This window comes from Vulpes lagopus, chromosome 16 (genome assembly GCF_018345385.1).
Source record: "Vulpes lagopus strain Blue_001 chromosome 16, ASM1834538v1, whole genome shotgun sequence".
In the NCBI taxonomy this organism is placed as follows: Eukaryota; Metazoa; Chordata; class Mammalia; order Carnivora; family Canidae; genus Vulpes; species Vulpes lagopus.
This window is the reverse complement of record NC_054839.1, coordinates 12,225,677-12,248,208: the sequence shown is the minus strand read 5'-3', so window position 1 is coordinate 12,248,208 and position 22,532 is coordinate 12,225,677. Positions and strand designations below refer to the sequence as shown.

At 38.6% G+C, this 22,532-nt stretch overlaps 1 protein-coding gene across 1 annotated transcript in view; it reads left to right on the top strand.

Annotated features, from left to right (window-relative positions):
- UBAC2 (UBA domain containing 2) overlaps positions 1 to 22,532 on the top strand; it is a 175,791-nt gene that overhangs the window by 11,339 nt on the left and 141,920 nt on the right. The window contains exon 2 of the mRNA XM_041731112.1: positions 20,625 to 20,752. Within this exon, the coding sequence (XP_041587046.1) occupies positions 20,625 to 20,752 (128 nt within the window). The remainder of the gene's footprint in view (positions 1 to 20,624; positions 20,753 to 22,532) is intronic.

Sequence of the window (22,532 nt, the reverse complement as noted above, 5' to 3'; positions counted from 1 at the left end):
CAAAGGCAGGCGCTAAACCGCTGCGCCACCCAGGGATCCCAGCACACCAAGACTTTTAAAAAGCAATCACAGTGACTATGTGTGTATCCTGCTTTTCTCTCATTTATCATGAGTGTTTCCCAAGTATGCTCTTCTTAAAGAATTAGGTTGGTGCCTGCCTTCCTTTCTTTTCTTTCTTTCTTTCTTTCTTTCTTTCTTTCTTTCTTTCTTTCTTTCTCCCTATTGTGATGCTTAGAGCATCTTAATTTTCAGATGTTTCTAGAAATGAAAGAAAAGTAAATAAAGAGTATTCTCTTGGGAAGCCTGGTGACTCAGCGGTTGAATGCCTGCCTTTGGCCCAGGGTGTGATCCTGGAGACCTGGGATGGAGTCCCACATCGGGCTCCCTGCAGGGAGCCTGCTTCTCTCTCTGCCTATGTGTCTGCCTCTCTTTCTCTCTTTGTGTCTCTCATGAATAAATAAATAAAATCTTAAAAAAAAAAAAGCGTATTCTCTTATAACTTTTGATACATACTGCCAAATTCCAACCCTAAAGGATGGTATGTATAACTTCACCAGCAATTTAAGAGAGAAAGGATTGCTTTACTAAAGTTATTACATTAAAAAAGTTATTACATTTAATTTTCAGAGTAATGCTACATACTGTTGTTCTGTTTTTGCTATACAAATGAACATTTTGAAGCTCAGAACATAATTTGTCCAAAATCACATAGCTAGTATGTCAGAGAGCTAGGATCTGAATCCAGGTTTGCCTAGGTTTAAGTAAAATGCTAGGAGCAATGGCAATATAAATTCTAAGCATTAGGAAAAATACCTGGGGGAAAGAATCATAATCTAAATGAGGATTCTGTGTATCTATATGATTTCTTAAGAATTTTCAATCAATAATAATAAGTTGTTGGTTTTATTTCTGTCACAGTCTAAGTTTCATTTATGTAACACATTGCTTATGTAACAGTTACTACTAGGCTCTGTTCTAAGCAGTTTGCATATATTAACCCATTTAATTCTCAGAACAATGAGGTATTAGGATTATTATCCCCAGTTTGCAGATAAGAAAGTTTAGGCACAGACATTTAAGTAGCTTCACTAAGATCACATAGCTGGTAAGAAGCAGAGTTGGCATTTGAACCTAGGGACACCTATGTGGCTCAGTCAGTTAGGCGTCTGCCTTAGGCTCAGGTCATGATCTCAGGATCCTGGGATCAAGCCCCATGTTAGGCTCCCTGCTTGGTGGGAGCCTGCTTCTCCTCCTCCCTCTGCTGTTCCCCCCGTTAGTGCTCTCTATCAAATAAATTAATAAAATCTTTAAAAAAATAGAATTTGAACCTAGACAATCTGAGTCCATTCTGTTCTGAATGAATGCACACTACTGCTTCACAGACTTAAGGGAGTTTATTTATATTTATGTCTCCTGACCACTGAGATAGTCAGTCTGGTGACTAAGATAATAGTTCAGTTTAGCAGCTGAGCTGGTTTCCCAGTCCTTGGAAGCTGCAATACTGTTGCTTTTCCTTCCTCCCCTTGCACCTGCTCCTGTGTTCTACCTGTTGTTTTAAACCCTTACCTCCCCCCCCCACCCCAGTCTCCCTCTGTTCCCTCTTTGTTCCTAAGGCGGAACCAAGATCTAGTTTGGCTTTCAGTAGGGATAGTTCATGACCTAATTAGGATCTTCTTGTCATTGCTAATGAACTATAATTATTTGCATTTTCTCCTTTTTCCCTTTTCTTCCTTCATTAGTCAAGTTACTATCTGCCTTCTTCCATTCTCAAATTGTCTCAGTTGTATTAATGAAGATGGGACCTATCTTAAATCATGCTATGTTAAAAGTATATTTCTATAGAATTTTAATGAGTATAATATGCTGAAGAATATCTTGTTGTGGCGCCTGGGTGGCTCAGTTGGTTAAGTGTCCTACTCTTGATTTTGGCTCAGTCATGATCTCAGGGCTGTAGGATCAAGCCCCCACATTAGGGTCTGCACCAGCCAGAAAGCCTACTTAAGATTGTTTCTGCCCTCCCCTCACCCTCTCTTGCTCTCCATCTCTTAAAAAAAAAAAAAAAAAAAAGTATCTTGTAAATAATTTACTCCAGCATTTTTGAAGTATGGGGCTGCTTGAGTTTTTTCTTTTTTTAAATTGCTTTAAGCTTATTTTTTACATTGAATATTACAATGTTTATTTTTTTAAGATTTATTTATATTTTTTAGTAACATCTACATCTAACGTGGGGCTTGAACTTGCAGCCCTGAGATCAAGAGTTGCATGCTCTTCTGACTGAGCCAGCAAGGCACCCCTTATTTAGTTTATTTTTACTAGCTTTATTGAGATCTAACTGACAAAAGCTTTATATATATATATATGTTGTATGTGACATTTTGTTATATGTACATGTTGTGAAATGATTACTGAAATCAAGTGAATTAATGTATCTATCACCTCACATAGTTATCTTTGTGTGTGTATGTATGTGTGAAAACATTTACGGTCTACTCTCAACAGATTTCAGGTATACAATACAATGTTATCACCTAGAGTCATTGTTCTGTACATTGCTTAAGTTTTCACCCTCATTTAAATCATGATTATAAATGAGAATTGTAATTTAACCTTCATTTAAATCATTATTCTCTTTCCCAGATATTTGTCTTAAGATTTTGTAAGTTATATTGCCATTGTTTTCAGACATTTCCCAGTGTTATATCATCTTAGTCCGTTGAATGTAGTGTGATAGAGTGGAAAGAGCACAGAATTCTTTGGAAAGTGTTCTGTAGGGGAGTGTGGTCCTAATGTTGTCAGGTAGACTGTTTCTTAAAGACTGAGAAGGCAGATTAGTGCTTCTGAGACCCTTAGAGGCCCTGCAACAAAGAGATTTAACTTTACTCTTTGTCTCTAAGACTAGAGGGCATGGTTTTCCATTGTATAAAATTTGGGACTGTAAGGAAGAAACATAAAGTTGAATGTCTGTACTGCTCAGGCTTCATCCCTACTTACATATTGGTTTTGTACAAGTTTTTTAGGCCTGTATGTATATGTATGAACATTTTTTAAAAGCAAAATTGGACCTGTATACAGTTTTGTATTCTTTAATCTGTTTAAATGAATTTGCCTCCTATCATTAATAATGCTCAAAGTTGACTTCTGACAGTTTTGCCTTATTACAAAATTGAGACATGCTTGGCTGCCAAAAATTTAAAAATTATATAAATCATAACATAGAAATAGTACCATATAATTACTCCCCCATTTAAATAAACATCACCATAGTTTATTGCTCAGTCTTTTAGACTTTTTTCATGCAAGTGCTTTCCTGTGCATTTTTTCCTCTCTCACACATGTATATATGCCTACATGTATGTGTATGTAGTTTTACACAGACATGGCCTTCAAATATGCATTTGTTGGCTCCCCCCAAATTATCTTAGATACAGAATTATAACTCTGAAAGACTATGTTATATTAAATTGTTTTTCTCCAGCATTTTCCCATTTAAACAGTGTTGTGCTGAACATCTTTATAATTAAGTTATTGATCATTGGGCAGCCCTGGTGGCACAGCGGTTTAGTGCCACCTGCAGCCCGGGGTGTGATCCTGGAGATCCGGGATTGAGTCCTGTGTCAGGGGGCTTCCTGCATGGAGCCTGCTTCTCCCTCTGCCTGTGTCTCTGCCTCTCTCTCACTCTCTCTGAATAAATAAATAAATAAATCTTAAAAAAAAAAAAAGTTATTGATCATCTCTTTGACTTCATCTGAAGAAATGTTCACAGGGGCACCTGGGTGGCTCAGTCATTTGAGCATCTGATTCTTGATTTCCACTCAGGTGATGATCTCAGGGTTCTGCAATTGAGCCCCCCCCCCCCCTCCCGCCGCCAGTCAGGCTCCACGATCAGCAGGGAGTCTGCTTGAGGTTCTCTCCCTCTCCCCTCGCACCTTCCCCATGCACTCTTTCTCTCTCAAATAAGTAAATAAATTTTACTTCACACTTCTCAGCAGTTCAGTAGCATATCTTTCTCACCAAACTTGTAACAGTGGAACACGATAAGTTAAAATAATTTTTGCACCTTGAGAGATGAAAAAATGGCATTTTATTGTTGCCTTAATCTGCATTTCTTTGAATATCTGGGAAAGTGAACTTTTTTCCTCTTTCATTTTTACTGGCATTTTATTTTATTTTTTATTTATTTATTTATTTTTTTAATTAATTTTTATTGGTGTTCAATTTACCAACATACAGAAAAACACCCAGTGCTCATCCCGTCAAGTGTCCACCTCAGTGCCTGTCACCCATTCCCCTCCAACACCCGCCCTCCTCCCCTTCCACCACCCCTAGTTTGTTTCCCCGAGTTAGGAGTCTTTATGTTCTGTCTCCCTTCCTGATATTTCCCAACATTTCTTTTCCCTTCCTTTATATTCCCTTTCACTATTATTTATATTCCCGAAATGAATGAGAACATACACTGTTTGTCCTTCTCCGATTGACTTATTTCACTCAGCATAATACCCTCCAGTTCCATCCACGTTGAAGCAAATGGTGGGTATTTGTCGTTTCTAATTGCTGAGTAATATTCCATTGTATACATAAACCACATCTTCTTTATCCATTCATCTTTCGATGGACACCGAGGCTCCTTCCACAGTTTGGCTATTGTGTTACTGGCCATTTTAATATAGTTTTTGAACAGATTTGACTGCTTATGTGCTTTGCTCATTCTTTTTCTACTGGAATATTAGTATTTTATTAACTTGATTTATAAAAACCTTGTAAAGTATTAGCTTTTGTCTTGGTGTATGTTATACATATTTTAACCACTTATCAGTTGCTTTTTAATTTTATTCATGAATTTTTTCATATAAATTTTTCATAAATAAGTCATTAAAATAAAGATATTTAGCTCATAAATTTTATTAGGCCAAATTTATTCTTTATCAGGCCCTAAGCCTCTGAGATCTGTTGAATATTCATCTAACATTTTTGTATCTTTTTACCTAATTATGAAGGTACTATATACTGCTGGTACAAATACGAACAGTCCAGGAGAGTAAAAAACAAAATGTGAAATTCTCTCTCATTGCCAGCAATGGTATGGAGTATATTCTTGTAGATTACTTTTCTCTATGAATTGTGTATGTGTGTGATTACTATGAGTAATATAAGTGTATGGTAAAAATAATTAAATAAGGATATCATATGAATTTTCCTCACTAGGAGTAACCACTTTTAAGTTCCTTTTTCTTTGCTGCTTCTATTATAGCTTTGAATGACGTGTTTATGCCTCTACTAATTTGTTGACTACTGGAGATTCTGTTTATAGATTCCACATAATGAAGGATGAGGAATTTCCATACCTCCAACATCTCCTTCATCTTTTACTTTTGTTTTAGTTACTCCTTGGTTACCTTTATAGTTTTAAATAATGGAGGAAACTCCTTTTTGTGATTTATCAATTTTTGCCATGATTGGTAGACTCTATTGTGATAATGAAAAACTAGATCAAGAACGTGTGTACCTCTTCTGTACTCTAATTCCTTGTTTGTGTTCTGTATATGCCATGTTTACAGTCTTTTTTTTTTTTTTAAGAATTTATTTTTTCATGAAAGACACACACACACACACACACACACACACACACAGAGGGGCAGAGACACAGGCAGAGGGAGAAGCAGGCTCCTTGCTGGGAGCCTGATGTGGGATTTGATCTCGGGTCTCCAGGATCATGCCCTGGGCCAAAGGCAGGTAAACCCCTGAGCCACCCAGGGATTCCCTACAGTCTGTTTTGTAATGGTGATGAAGCCTTTCATGCATTATCAGTTAGTTGATTTTTATGTAGAAAGTCAAAACCAATAGTCCTATTTATGTTACTATGATTGTATGTTTATGATAGAACCAAGATGTGTGATTGGAGTCAGGAGGAAAGAGAGACCAGATCAGAAAACCTGTGCTGTTTCAAGGAGTCTCTTAATCACTTCTGGTAGTTCTTCTGCTTTAAGTTCAACTCCATTCCTGCTGTTTCTCGAAGGTTACATCATTTTTTTCTTGACTTCCTCTATGTTTTTTCTCTGAGGCCAAGGACACTCTCCTGGAGTAAACTTTCATCTAGAGGACACAGGTAGTGAGCTTTCTAGATACGTGCTTGGCTACTCTTGTATGTAGTGAAAGAATTCGTAAGTAGTTGGTGTGGGTTTCTCTCTATTTGTGGGTAGGTCTAGGTCATTTCTCCACGAGGCCCATACCTTAAACGTCAGGGCTGATTGTGAGCTCTGCTCAAGTATGTGGGGCATGTGGATAAGCTGGTCTCCATCTAGGGCGCAGAGATGGGAAGCAGGCCTTGGGGCAAGGGAGGGTGAGAAGCTGGTGCAGGCAGCAGAATTAGGCGGGCTTGGCACTTTCTGTGAATTTCCATCTTATGTAAACCCTCTAGCCCCTCTTGTTTCTTTTTTTTTAAGATTTTATTTATTTATTTATTCATGATAGACACACAGAGAGAGGGAGAGGGAGAGAGAGAGAGAGAGAGGGAGAGGCAGAGACACAGGCAGAGGGAGAAGCAAGTTCCATACCGGGAGCCCGATGTGTGACTCGATCCCGGGACTCCAGGATTGTGCCCTGGGCCAAAGGCAGGTGCTAAACCGCTGAGCCACCCAGGGATCCCCTGAGCCACCCAGGGATCCCCCCCTCTTGTTTCCATTGCCTGTCACCCAGGCTGTCATCTGCTTTGGGAGTTTGATATTGCCCCAAGCTCTTCTGTACTTTTTCTCAGACTTCCCGCCCTCTCAGGGTCCTCCTGAAGTGATTTGCCCCCTTTCTTTGGAGAGCATTTCTCGGATTTTATTTTGTAGGTAAAGCCTTTTTTCCAACTGGAGTGGTTGAGTGAATGGCCAAGTGTGGGAAGAAACGTGAGAGAGTGTGTCTAGGGGCGGGGTTTTGTGGAAAGGCCTGCAGGCCTAGCTGTCACCTCTACACATGTGAGGTTGAAACCACTGGACATGGTTTAAACAGGATGTGGGTCCAACATTAAGTGTCATTGAAACAAAGGTAAGATGATGACTCCCTTTCAGAAAGTTTTTTGTCTTGATTGCATCAAAGAGCAAGTCTCAGCTAGGAACTAGTCTGAAATACCTCTCTGAGAGCAGCTAGTTTCCTATTGTAGCAGAGAACAGGAGGCAGACCCAGGTCTTTCTATCAGCAGTAAAATTAGTTAGAATTTAATAAAGTGTGTTTATTTTTGTAGTTACCACCTACTGATGACAAAGTGACACTCATTTTCCATTTATTGTAGTAATTCTAAGTTTCAATTAAAATGTTTAACTAAATCATAGTATGATGATTTGAAGAAAATATTAAATAATAGGATACATGATATGGGATATAGCAATATGGTGCGACAATGGGAATGACTGAAGTTTGAAAAATATTCTTATGAATAATTTATATTATTCTGATGAGTAATTCTTGCTGCTCATGCTTCTCCCCAGGTCTTCTTATTGATTGATTAGTTCCCTGGACTCATTTGGAAGGAGACATTTCTCTGGTATTTTGAGGGTTGTTCTATTTCAGTATAACTTTAGAAGGGAGGAAAAGTGGACAGGTGTAGGAGTCTGTCATCTTGAACTGAAATTTTATCTAGCTATCTTTTTGGTTTCATTGCTTTTGTTTGATTCTGTAGTCCATTTAGAATTAGTCCTAGTGCTTAGAGTTTAAGTGGGGCTTTTTGCCCCATTAGCTAGCCAATCTCAGTAGGAGGGGTTTAGAGATGTCAGTTGCATGTCTGTTCACACACAGATTAGGTGCCCAAAGACCATGTAAAAATCCAAACAAATAGATTTTAAATTTGGTTCTCTTATGATTTTCCATCAGACATGAGTGGAAGAGGTTCATTAGATCCTCAAAGATTTAAAGTCAGACTTGAGTTTTCCCACCTGGTGGATATTTGTTCTGTTTGCATCCTTTCCCAAAATAGATCCATTTAGTATGTGTTTAAACGTCTGCTGACTAGGTAACTCCGTTTCCCATTTGTCTTCTCAGATGTTCTAGTGTATATCTTTGTAGCTGTGGTGTCCTTGTCACGTTGCATTGATTCATTCAAAGATTCATTGGGTCTTTGAACATGTGGAACCATCTGTGGCTTGTCAGGACGCTGTTACTGGCTACACTTTGCTCTCACTTGGCCTTTACAGCTCAGCCCTCTCTTAAATTAGCATTTGTCTGGTAGACATCCACCTCTCTGGTGATTTTCTAGACCAGGCTTTGAAAGCTGATAGGCTAACAGATGTGTTTTGTATGATTCATGTGTTGTTTGTGAGGGTACAGGGGTGGAGAAGAGAGTTACTTTCCCAATAGTTTAAAGTCGGAGTATTAAAGATAAAAATCCAGATTTTGCTTATATCTGGCAACATCGAGACTGAATTGTTATGTGACAGAAATCCATCTACTTCTCCTGTTTCACTGACTCCTGCTTGGCCTTTTTAGGTACTTGAATGGATTTCCTTGCCAATAACCACACATTTCCCCCTTTTCTAAAATTACTTTTTTTGTTTTGTTTTGTTTTACAGTTTATTGCAGGGTTCAGAACTATCTACAAAAAAAAAAAAAAAAAAAAAGAACTATCTACAGATTCACTTTTTCAGAGTCATTCTTACAGTTGAATAATTTATCCTCTGTGATAAATTTCTGGTTTTCTTATTTGGTTTTCAAAATTATTATTTCATTATAATTACATTCCCTATTAAACGAGCAGAAGACATTCGTTCCTCCCTAACTTAAGTGCTATTTCTAATTAGCACTTTTAACAATCACTACATTTTATGCTTAATGAAAGGCTTAATGTTGGGTTGTTCTTTTTTTTTTTTTTTTGAAAGGCATTATGTTTGTGTAAAATCTTCCTAAAAAGGATAAACCTGAGGTAGTGGCAGGATCAAAATAAAAGCATAGGTGACTAATGCCATTGTTGATGACTTGCACATTTGGCACACTTTTCTCTGGCATGTAAGCCTTTGTGTTAGGTTCTGTTTTAGAACTTTTTAAATTTTATTGCTTCCTCCCCACCCCCAAATTACACTGTCTAAATATTTTAGATTTAGAATATATTTTGTATCTAGAGGGTTTTGTTGTTGTTTTCTAGAAACTCTTTGTCATTTCTTCTATTCATTTTCCTGATAAATTTACCAGCATTGGTCCAGTAACCAGTGTTTATTGGCTGCCCTCATGAGCCAGGCACTCTGCCAAATTGTCTGGTGACCTACGTGAGGAGCAGTCAGTGTGGCAGGTGCCCAGTATCCTTCAGTTCTGTTCCGTAAATGAGGATGAATGTGGATAGGAAATGAATGTGACAAAAATAAAGTTGGAGCCTTTTGATTCCCAGGCAATTTTATGGAAATCTTTGTTGAGATGTCAGCAAAAGACACTCGTTCCTCCCTAACTTAGTGAGGATTGAGCTTTCTTCTAGTTTTCTCATAGGCCAAAGAAGAAATCATGATGGCAGCAGAAGGTGGCCCTTGAAGTGCACTGTTGTGGACTTCCATACTTATTTTTGCTCTAGCCCCTTTCTGATGAAAAACCTTAAGGAACTTACTTCATGAGACACCATTCTTGTGAACCCTGAGAAGTTTTAAGTTCAAGTGGTCAGAAATAGGAAAACCAATATGATAGGATATGGTGGTCTCTCCTCTCTGGGGTGTGAACCACACTGGGGTTTTTGATGAGTGTATTTTTACATGACTGACTTGCAGGGACCGGCGTAGTTGCTGGGCTGCTGCTTTTTTCTTCCCCCCCAGTCCCGCCCCTCCTGTTTCTCTTTAGCTCTGATGCTTCTGTAACAGCCCACATGGCTAAGCTCTGCAAGACCTGTGGTTAGTGTCTTCAGTATGGAAAAAACGCTTATTTTTATTTCAGTAACATTCACATGACACAGAATTCACCATTTTGTAGTGTTCACCTATTGACTTCGGTACATTCACATTGTTGTGCAGTCATTACCACTCACTATCTAATAACAGAACATTTTTATCACCCCAAAAAGAAACCCAGTACCCACGTTAAGTAGTCACTTCACCTCCCTTCCTCTGGCAACTGCTAACCTGCTTTCTGTCTCTGTGGATTTTTAAATTCTGAGCATTACTTATAAATGGAATCATGCAGTATGTTGCTTTTGTGGCTGCCTTCTTTCAGTGAATGTGATGTTTTCAAGGTCCATCCATACTGAAACACGCATCAGTACTTCATTCCTCTGTTGACTGAGTCATATTCTGTTGTAAGGATACACCAACATTTTATTTATCCATTTGTCTGTTGAACATTTGGGATTATTTCCACTTTTTGGCTCTTATGATAATGCTGATGTGCATATTTATTTATTTTTTTTTTTTAAATTTTTTTTGTTTATTTATTATTTGTTTATGATAGTCATACAGAGAGAGAGAGAGGCAGAGACACAGGCAGAGGGAGAAGCAGGCTCCATGCACTGGGAGCCTGATGTGGGATTCGATCCCGGGTCTCCAGGATCGCGCCCCGGGCCAAAGGCAGGCGCCAAACCGCTGCGCCACCCAGGGATCCCCCTGATGTGCATATTTAGATTTTTGTTTGAACATCTGTTTTCGGTTCTCTTGGGTATATAGCAAGGAGTAGATTTGTTGGGTTATATGGTAATTCTGTGTTTAACTTTTTGAGGAACCAAAAAGATAATGTGTAAAATACAAAAAATAGTAATAATGAAAATCTCTTTGGACCATGGACCATGATATCAAGATACCATATTTCCTTGTTCCATGTTAGAAAATCTTTTTTTTTTTTTTTTTTTTTTTCCTGTAGAATCAGGCAGAACTGGGTTTAAATCTCAGCCCCTCAACTAACTAGCTGTGACCTTGGGCAAGTTATATAACCTTTCTAAGCCTATTTTTCTTTCTTTCTTTTTTTAAATGATTTTATTTATTTATTTTTTAGAGACAGAGGCAGAGACATAGGCATATGGAAAAGCAGGCTCCCCATGGGGAGTCTCATGCGGGACTTGATCCTGGCACCCTGGGATCACGCACGACCTGAGCCAAAGGCAGATGCTTAACCACGGAACCACCCCCCAGCTGCCCCTCTAATCTGTTTTTCATGTAGAGTATGCAGATAACTAATTGCTGCCTCATGGTTACAGTAAGCATTCACTGAGATGGTATTACACAGAAAGTGCTTGTTAAAACACAGTGCTTAGTGTAAAGTAATCCACATATACTGTAATAATTATTTTGGGATAATACATAGTCACCAAAGCCTGATTGCTATTCATTGCCACAAAGAGATGGCTGTGTTCTTTGGTCATACCAAAGAGGTGAATGACCCCCTCAAAATATCTTAAACTTTGTTGTTGTATATTATCTTGGCTCTAGATGTTTTGCATCTTTACTTTTAGATTAATATATTGTCTGTTATTCTCAAAATTTGTAACATGTTTATTTTCAGAGGTAGTAGGACCTGTTGCAGAGAAGTGACTTTTTTTTTTTTAAACTTTCATTTGATCACTGTTTGGGTACTTCATATATGAACCACTTCCTGGCTCTATTCAGAGAGAGGCTAGAATGATTGCTAGTGACTTGCCTTATCTCAGTGTGTAGGGATTTAATGAAACTTTTTATTGAATTAATAGCTAGTTAACAAAAATTATTTTTTTGAATTCTTAAAATAGATTTTTATTTAAAAAAACTTGAATCTTCTATGAACAGATAATTCAGAGATTATCACTGGTTATACTTTGATAGATGCTTAGAAAAATACCCATGTACTATTTATGTACTATTTTTAAAAGTATTATTATATAATAATCTTGCTAGAAATATTTTGCACTTATTATTTAGGAACAGTTTCCAAGGCATGAAATAGTTTTCTGCTACTTAAAATTGAATATTATTTCATTTTATGGATAGAACATAATTTACCCATTTTCCTACTGGACATCATGTTGTTTCTAGTTTTTTTTACTATTATATATATTGCTGTGATGAACATCTTTGTAGCAAAATCTTTGTGCATATCCATGATAATTAGTTTGGGCTAAATTCCTAGGTTAATGTAGACTTTTTTGGATCAAAGGGTTTACATATATTTTAAAACTTTTGATCAGTTCAGCATTGGTAAGTACCCACTGCTCTCTGTTGCACCTTCCCCCAACTGCAGTCTTTATATCTCTATTCACAATTGCATTTAGTTTAGTTACACAAGACACCACTTTAATTTCTACTACTGATGTTTGTGACTGTATATGTCTTTCACTTAAAACCTACCATTCAGTTGAAAATCCCTTTTAGCCCTAGAGTTCTATGGCAGTGCAACATAGGAAGCAGTTTTATTTGCAGCTGGATTGCCAGGGTTAGGACCTGGGTCTATCTTTCCCTAACCAGTACAGCAGATATCTTATACTACACAGCATTTCAGTGCACTCAACCTCACCTCTTATTCCATATATTTCTATAGTCTTGTTTGGATTAGCCAGTCTAGTTTGCTAAAGCCTATTTGTTCCTCCCACAGGACTTCTTTTCTATGGCCTCTCTACACTATTGAGGGATGATAGATAAAAATGCTTTTCTGTTTGCCAGGTGATAATTCTGAGATATATTTTCAAGACTTCTTAGAAAATCCTGCAGGATCAAGCCTTTGTCAGAAACATCTGTCGGGATGCCTGGGTGGCCCAGTGGTTGAGCGTCTGCCTTTGGCTCAGGACGTGATCCCAGGGGTCCTGGGATCAAGCCCTGCATCAAGCTCCCCTTGAGGAGCCTGCTTCTCCCTCTACCTATGTCTCTGCCTCTCTCTGTGTCTCTCATGAATAAATAAATAAAATCTTAAAAAAAAAAAAAGAGAAACATTGTCACTCATAGTGGTGGCCAGCTTGATGATGAATCCTTGCATTGACTCTCCCTGTTTGATTCCCTATGTTCTTCATTCCTGCTCCCTGGGATCACATTCCAAAATAAACTCCCTGCCTATAAACCTTTGTCTTTCCCTTTACTTTCATTGGAACCCAGACTAAGACATTTTGTGATCACAGGCAGGTAGCTTCTCTTTGAGTTGCAGTTTTCTCATGTGTTAGTTTGCAGAGAGTAGTTTCTACCTTACATTATTCATTCACCAAATACATTGAAACACTACTATGTGCTAGGTGCAATTTTGGGTATGGGAATATAGCAGAGCAAGACAAACAGGAACCCTGCCTTCATAGAGTTCACATTGTGATAAAGGAGACAGACAAAGAAGTAAGCAAACAAGAAATTTAGTAAATAAAACAGGATAGTGTGCTCCAGAACAATAAAGTCAGGAGAGAAAGCCAGTCTGAGTAGATGCTGTTTGAAATGAGGACTGAATGATGAGGAAAAGCTGGATTTGGGAAGAACATTTTGGGTAGCAAGTGTAAAGGTCCTGAGGTGCAATTGTTAGGAGCAAGGTAGTATACGTAAGTGCTGTATATAGGACTTGGCACTTCGTAAGTGCTCAATACATTTTGGATAGGATTAGTAGTAAGGTTTGATCAAGGAGATAGTTATCATTAACTACACAACAGTAAGTGGCCTGTTTTGACTGAGTTGACAAAAATGGACTTTGTAGAATAAGCAGATAATTGTACAGGTTGTGAATAGAGTTACATGGTTAAACTTTATTGATTTGGTGAAGTACATTGACTTGCTTTGCATTCCTAATATAAATTTCACTTTGTTGTGATGTTTTATCCTTTTTCTATGTAGCTGGATTCAGTTTGCTAACATTTTGTTGAGAATTTTGCTTCTCTGTTCCTAAGAAATATTGGTCTCCAGTTTTAATGCCTTTGTCTGGTTTTGATATCAGTGTAATAATGTTGGCTTCATAAAATGAATTGGGAAGCGTTTCACCTCTTTATGGTGGAAGAGTTTGTGGAGAATTGGTACTCTTTCCTCCTTAAATACTTGGTAGAATTGTTCAATGAAACCCTCAGGCCTGGACTCTTTGTTGGAAGACTTTTAACTAAGAAATTCAATGTCTTCATTTTTTTTTTTCAATGTCTTCATTTTTATAATTCAAGTTATCTATTTCTTTTTGAGTAAACTTTGGTAGAGTATATTTTTCAAGGAATTGGTCTGTTTTGTCTAAGTGGTCAAATTAAGGGATAGAATTTTATGTCTAATACTCCCTTATCTTTTTACAAAATTATTTGTGATAAAAACTACATACATAAAATTTACCGTTCTAACCATTTTTAACTGTACAGTCCACTGGCATGAATTACATTTTACAATGTCGTGCAACCCCTTATTAGCCTATTGATGTCTGTGGCATCTGTAGTGATGTCTTCTCCTTCATTGCTGATACTGGTACTTGTATCTTCTTTTTCTTCTGATCAATCCTCCTAGAGGGGTATCAATTTCATTGATTAATTCTCAAAGAATTAGCTTTTAGTTTTATAGACTTTATTATATATATTATTGGTTTTCTATTTCACTGATTTTTGCTCATATGTTATTTCTTTTGATCTGCTTGCTTAGGGGTTTAATTTACCCTTCTTTTTCTATTTTTTTTTAAAGCTTGTAGTCTATATCATCATTTGAGACCTTTCTCTTCCTATATAAGCATTTAGTTCTCTAAGTTTACCTTTGAACACTGCTTTATTTTTAGGCTACACATTTTACTTGGCTGTACTTTCACTTTTCATTGTCTTTGACATATATCCTAATTTCCCGTATCACTCCATTTGACCTAGATATCGTTTAGAAATATGTTGTTTTGAAATGCATCAAAAAATAAGATGGATTGCGGCAGCTGGGTGGCTCAGTTGGTTAAGTGTTTGATTTTGGCTCAGGTCTTGTGATCTTGGGGTTCTGGGATAAAGTCCATATCTGGCTCTGTGCTCAGCGGGGAGTCTGCTGCTCCCTCTCCCTCTGCCCGTCCTCCCACTCATTCTTTCTCTCAAATAAATGAAAATATTTTTAAAAAGTATGTTGTTTAATTTTCAAATTTTGGGAGTATTTTCCATCCATCTTTCTGTTTCCTAGTTTAATTCTCTTATAGTCAGGGAACATACTCTGAATGATTTTAATTTCTTTATATTATTGAGGTGTGTTTTATGGCCTAGAATATGATCTTTTGGAGGGAATGTTCCATATACACGTGGGAAAAAATGTAATTTGCTGTTTTTGGGTAAAGTGTTCTCTAAAAGTCAATCAGGTCAAAGTGATGGATGTTGTTTTTCAAGTCTTATATATTTTTATTGATTGCCATAACAGTATATCACAGACTGCCTGGCTTAGATAACTGAGGTTTATATTCTCACAGGTTAGGAGACTGGAAGTCCAAGATCAAGGTGTTGGCAAGTTTGTTTTTTCCTGAGGCCTCCTTCTTTGACTTGTAGGTGGCTGTCTCCCTGTATGTTCATATGGTATTTTCTCTGTATGTCTATATTACTGGTGTCTCTTCTTATATGGACAGACTGGGTTTGGTCCCTACCTTTATGACTTCACTTAACTTTACCTCTTCAAAGGCTCTGTTTCCACATGTATCCACATTGAGTGTTGGGAGGCATGAATTTTGAATACAATTCAGTCCATAACACTGATTTTTTTTTCTACTTACATTATTGATTCTAGACAGAGGAGTGCTGAAGTATCCAGCTTTATTTGTGGATTTATCTTTTTCTTTTTTTCATTCCTATCACTTATTGCTTCATGTATTTTCAGCTTCTTTCTCAGTTTTCAAATTCTGTGATTCACTGTGTGCCCTCCTTCCATGTTTTCTTATGAACATTTTCAAACATGCTTAAAGTTGAAAGAATGGTACAGGAACATCATATACCTACCATCTAGAATCTACAATTAACATTTTCTTATATTTGTTGTGGCACATATCCATCCCTCTATTTCATCAGTCCCACCCCCCCCCCCTTTTTTTTTAAAGTAGGCTTTATGCCCAGCACAGAGCCCAACACAGGGCCTTAACTCTTGACCCTGAGATCAAGACCCGAGCTGAGATCAGGAGTTGGATGCTCAACCAACTGAGCCACCCAGGCGCTGCAATCCATCTTATTTTTTGATGCATTTCAAAAAATTTGTAGCCACTTTATCTGTCAACACTTAAGTATGCATGTTATTAATGAGAATTTAATAACTTTTTAAAGTTCCTTTTTTTTAGTTAAAATTTTCTTTTTCTTTTTCTTTTTCTTTTTTTTTTTTTTAAGATTTTATTTAATCATGAGAATGCAGAGAGGAGTGAGAGAGAGAAAGGGAGAGACACAAGCAGAGGGAGATCCTGGGTCTCCAGGATCGCCCTAGGCTGAAGGCGGCGCTATACTGCTGACAACCTACTTATAGTGACAGATTACTTATTAGTGTAATTTTTAACTAGGCTGCCCTAGGTAAAATTTTCATATAATGACCTGTACGGATCATGAGTTGATCACTAAATCTTGTTGTCTGTAGTAATATTGTATACTTATCCTGTAATGTGGGACTTCTTGGACATTTGTATATTGTTGCTTTCTGCATAGACTCTTGAGATCTGATTTTTGTTCATCCTAAGAAGAGGACTCAATTTAAGTTACCAGATCTGTGTTTTTAGGGATTTGTTTAGGCCTGGACAGGATTAAAATGATTGTATAAATTAGGATCAGTTATTCACTCAGTAATTATTTTGTTTCTTTTTAGTCTTGATTTTTAATTGTGGTAAAATATATCTAACAAAATTGACATCCTAACCATTTTTAAGCGTACAGTTCTGTGGCATTAAGTACATTCACACTGTTGTGCATCTATCTCTAGAACTCTTTTCATCTTGCAAAACTGAAACTTTATACCCATTGAACAACTCACTATTCCTCCCTCCCCTAGCCCCTGGCAACCATCATTCTACTTCCTGTCTGTATGAGTTTGACTACTTAGGTACTTCATATAAGTGGAGTTATATGATATTTATCTTTTTGTGCCTGGCTTATTTCACTCAGCGTAATGTCTGAAAGGTGTGTCCATATTGTAGCATGTGCCAGATTTTCCTTCCTTTTTAGGACAGAATGTTATTCCATTAGATGTGTATACCATATTTTGTTTATCTACCTATCTGTGGATGGACACTGGGGTGGCTTCCACCAGTATTTATTGAGCACCTCTTATGTGTCAGTCACCTTTCATTAAACACTTAATGACTGCCTTAATGAGCCAGATCATGTTCTAGGCATGGGGGATACTGCAACAATGAATATCCCAGACAGAATTACTGCCTTCAAGAAGCAATACACAAAGAAGTGTATTTCTTGGTTCTGAATTGGATTTTTCATGTTTTAGTGATTCTAAAATTGGATGTACTTTATAATTAATAACATCTTATAATTTTATAAGGCAGTATTTCTTTTTTAGTGACACCTATAATAATGGTGTATCTTACAGTCATTTTGAATCATAGATTTGATGAGTCACCAATAAGTAGGTTGTTGATAAGGGCTGTGAAAAAAATAATCCAGAACAATGGGGATAGAAAGTTAGTTACATGGGGTAGTCACAAATAAGGTGACATTTGAGCAAAGCACATGTTCAGGTTTTTTTTTTTTTTTTTTTTTTTTTTTTCCAGAGCAGGACTTTCTTCCTGAAGGATACAGTGTGCTGGTCACATCCTGGTGCAAACTCTGTACCTCTGTGGACTGCTAGCAGTTTGTGGACTGATTACTTTGAGTAACCGGGTAGAGGGTAGAGCCCTGACAAGTGGGGTTAGGGATGGGGGTTGGGACTATTTTGCAAGATGGGACCAGATTTTGTATGCCTGGTAAGGGCAAGGCTGATGGCATTTTCCATCTTAGTAAAGAGTAAACAGTGTTTCCAGTTGCTCAGAACAAAAATTTTGGAGTCATCTTTGACTTCTCCATTTTCCCATACTTTACATTCAGTCAGCCAGCAAATCCTGCCTGCTGTGCCTTCAAACTGCATCCTGATTCTGACCACTCTTAACTACCCCCACCTAGAACACCATGGTTCAGGCCATCTTCATCTGTTGCCTGGATTATCATGATAGCCTCCTAACCAGTCTCCTTTCTTCTACTTGCCTTCCTGTAATCTCTTCTCAATATAGCAACCAAAATGATCCTTTGGAAACATGTCTGATCATATTACTCCTCCCCTTAGATCTCCTAAAAGCATCCCGTCACTTTTATAGAAAAGGTTAAAATCCTTATGCTTGCCTACAGGGCTGCTACCCCACTTCTTTGACCTTCTATCCTACTTGTCTGCTTTGTGCTTCTTTTGCTCTGAGCTGCCTCTGGCAGCCTTGTTGCTTCTTAATCATATTGAGCATGTTCCTGTCTCAGAGCATTTGTACTTGCTGTTTCCCCTGCAAGAACAGTCCCCAGATATCTGCAAGGCCCATTTTCTCAGGTCCCTTCTCAAATCTCACCATATCAGAGGGGCCTTCTAAACACCCTATGTAAAATAATACCCTCTTTCCCACCAGCACTGTTTTCCCCTAAATCAGGCTAGATTGAGTTATGCTGCAGTAGCAACAACTGCAAAATATTGGGGGCCTAATTCGACAAGACTTCTCATTGAAGGTATGCCTCTGTTGCAAGTCCCCTGGGTGGTCTTCACACTGTCTTCAACTCCGAGAGCTGTCAGATGGCCTAGCTACCATCTTGAGCACTGGCAGAGGCAAACACCATTCACTGCCCTGCAGGTGTCTTCACGGAAGTGACATCTATCACACTGACTTGACCAAAGGTAGTCATTTTGTCATTCCTCACTTTAGCTAGGGGCACGTATGAGTGAGCAGTCTTATCACGTATCTGGAAAGAGATCAGGAAATTCGTGGTGGATAAATAGCCACACTTTTTTTATCCTGCTTAATTTTTCTCTAGCATTTATTTCCTTCTGACACAATACACATTTACCTCATTTTGTGTATTTTCTTTTCTCTCCTGTCTAGGCCACAGAGAAGTGGGACTTTGTCTGTCCTTAATTGCTGTACCCTAGGGGCATAGGATGATGTGTGATCTGTAGGAAGTGCTTACTAATTTTATGGGATGATTGAGAAAAACCAGGGCAAATCATTCATTTCTTTACTTGGCAACATGTAAGCTCAGGTGGAAGTGTTGCGTAGAGATGTTTGAAAAGAAAGGAGGAGACCGTGTGAAATGAGAAGTTGGAGAAAAGCCGTAGAAATGCTGGTTGGTGGAGAGTGTTGAGATCTGAGACCATGAACCTGCAGGGAGATCTTGTAGCTCAGCTGTGTGACTTCCTCTAGGAATTTCGAGTTGCTCTGGAGCTGGTAAAGCAGAGGCAGGCAGGAAGGTTGGGGCCCATCTCTTAAGGATAGGGAAAGGTCAGGTTGAAGGAGGAAATGAGATCCTCATTGGCCCTTCAGGGTGCAGCGGTATCATCCCTGCTCTGTCTTGCATCCTGTCAGAAAGATGAAGGAGCTCACCTGTCCCGAAGGAAACAGTTTCTCCTGGATGGTGTGGGTGGTGGCAGGAGCCCTCTGGCCTGTAGGCATCCTTTATTTCATTTGCTTCTCCTACACTTTTGAGGTAGTTTTTCTTCTCTTCATTTTACAGGTGGGCAGATAGAGTTAGTGGTCAAGCTCACAGCCACAGTGCTCTCCTGTACTTGTGTGGTGCTCGGCCATGAGGACCTCTCTTAGTTTTTATTTAGTGCCTTGTGCCTTGATTGCATCTGGGTCATAAAGATAGTATGGTTCCAATTTAGATGTTTGCAAGACCTTACCAGAAAGGAAACAGTTGGTCTATTTTTGTACACTTCAACGGGTGTGATAACCACATTACCAACTGTAACTAGTATATTCACTCCCAGGGAATTTCTTATGAATACAATTAAAGTGTACCTCACATGATCTAAGAATGTTGCCATTGGTGATACTTTTCCTCTGGTTTACCTGTTGACCTGAACATTTCATATGTGCAAGGAACTGCTCTAGGCTCTATGACCACTATAGAGAAGAAAAGGCAGGTGGCCTCCCCTCAGGAATGTGGTTAGGAAGGCAAAACAAGTATAAAACCCTGATTATTCAAACAGTACCTAGAAACAAGGGTGCAGAGTGGGGTAAAAGCCCCTGAGGCTAAAATTTGGTTCCTTGAGACTCATGGAGGGAAGTGGAAATTGAGCTGCAACTTGAAGGCTGCATAAGACTTAGAGGAGGCTCTCCAGTGGAAAACTGACTTGGGCCCCAGTGGTACCTCTGGTGGAAAATCTCAGCATGCCACTGCAGTCAGCAATGGTAGCATTTTTAACTGCTTTTTAAATTTTTTGAATAATTGTTTTTGTGTGTGAATCTCATAGATGCTCAGGAGCTAACCAGTCAATTTAGCAGAAAACATACTCCTCTATTTCTTCACACTCTGGTGGCCGTTTTCTGAAAAGTATCGTGTGGGAGTTACTGGCTGTAAACTTGGTTTGGTCTCATGTGAGAGCCAAATGACAATGACCCCTTGCCTGAAAATTCCACTTGTTTTCCAGTGCCCTTTGATCACATACCTCTGCAGGTAAAGGTTTTGAAAATATACGTTAATAAGAAATAAATTCTAGAGTTTGTGAACTTTGTCTTCATTCTAACACAAAAGAAGTGAATTCTCTTGCTTTTCACTCAAGTGGTTTTTTAAATCTTAAAGTCAGTCATTCTGAAAGAAGTTTTCTTTTTCCATCTAGATAAGGCACCTCTGTCTAAGAGTCTTCTGCTGGTCCCCAGTGCCCTGTCCCTTTTGCTGGCCCTTCTCCTGCCACACTGTCAGAGGTTCTTTGTGTATGACCTCCAAGCAGTCAAGGAAGACCTCCAGGTGAGCTCTACTTCATTGGCATTTATTTATGAGGAGAGAAGGCAGAATTTTTTCTTGATTGGCTATTTCTTCTCTTCTATTTTTAGTCCCTCAAAGCCTCTAACTTTTAAGAAATATTATTATTCATAATTCATTAGAAGTGAATTTTCTAGTTGCAGGAAAGCTGGTTAACAAAGCAGTATTTCCTTTCTCTAGTAGGCACATCTCGCGTTCATGTCTTACTCATGGAAATGCAATTTACAACTTCAAAAGAAAAACAATATTAAATCTGTTTTTTATCATTAGTATGCATTCTTAACATTTTAAAAAACATATTCGTACTTAACATTTCAAAGCTTTATATTCCAAGTTTGAGTGTTGATTAAATGATCTAAGCTCTTCCAGCTCTAACATATTGTGAATCTCTGAATTACTTTTATAGTGGTGGTTATACCAAGTAGGAAATTTCTCTTGGGTTTTTATTTCTGGGAAGAGCAGGACTCTATGGCTTTTGAGATTTATGGGCTGATCTCTTTGAAGATGCTGGTGCTGGGTCTTACTGGTGAGTTGGAGCATAAAAGGGATGTTCTGGCACCAATCCTGGAGTGGGAGCTTTCCCCACAGCACCAGGAAATTTTTGGACACCAGGTGGGTGTTCTACAATTCAACTAAATCCTACCACAGTCTACCTGGAGATAGCATCAGATCTCACAGGTGAAGGCTGCCTGCCCCCATCTCCATGCTAGTTGCAAAGCCCAGGTTATTACCTGTGCTTCTGACCAACTGGCAACAGATTAGAGATTACCATGATCTCCCCCTTGGACATGAGATGCCAGTTGCAAGTCCAGGTTGTTACTAGTACTAATGATTGATTGGCTTTAAATCAGAGGTTCCCATGACCCCTTCCTTAGGTTTGATTAGTTTGCTAGAGTGGCTTACAGAACTCAAAGAAATATTTTACCTACTGGATTACCTCTTTATCATAAAAGGATAGGATAAAGGACACAGATGACCATCCAGATGGAAGAGATGCATTGGGCAAGGAATAGGGGTAGGGCACGGAGCTTCTGTGGTCTCTCTGAGGTGCTACTTACTAACCTGGAAGCTCTCTGAACCCTGTCCTCTCGGGTGTTTAGGGAGACTTTGGCCATTGGCAGTTGATCCAACCTCCAGTCCCTCACTGTCCCTTGTAGATAGGTCAGAGGGAGGGTGGAACTGAAATTTCCAGGCCCTTTAATCCCAAGGTTGGTTCCCCTGGCAACCAGCCCCCATTCTGAGGTACATCTAAAAGTTACACATTGATAGAAAAAAAGCCACCTTTCTGGCTTTCATCATTTAGGAAATTCAAAGGGTTTTAAGAGTTCTGTACCAGAAATGAGAGTGAAGACCAAATCTGGGGCAGCACTCAGCTGCAGTGACTGGCTCAGCAGTTTAGTGCTGCCTTCAGCCCAGGGCCTGATCATGGAGACCCGGGATCGAGTCCCACGTTGGACTCCCTGCATGGAGGCTGCTTCTCCCTCTGCCTGTGTCTCTGCCTCTCTCTCTGTGTCTCTCATGAATAAATAAATTAATCTTTAAAAAAAAGAAGACCAAATCTGTATTTCTCTTTCTTTTCTTTCTTTCCTTTTCTTTCTTTCCTTTTCTTTCTTTCTTCTTTCTCTTTCTTTCTTTCTTTCTTTCTTTCTAAGCTTTTATTCATGAGAGACACAGAGACAGAGAGAGGCAGAGACACAGGCAGAGGGAGAAGCAGGCTCCATGCAAGAAGCCTGATGTAGGACTCGATCCCAGGACTCCAGGATCA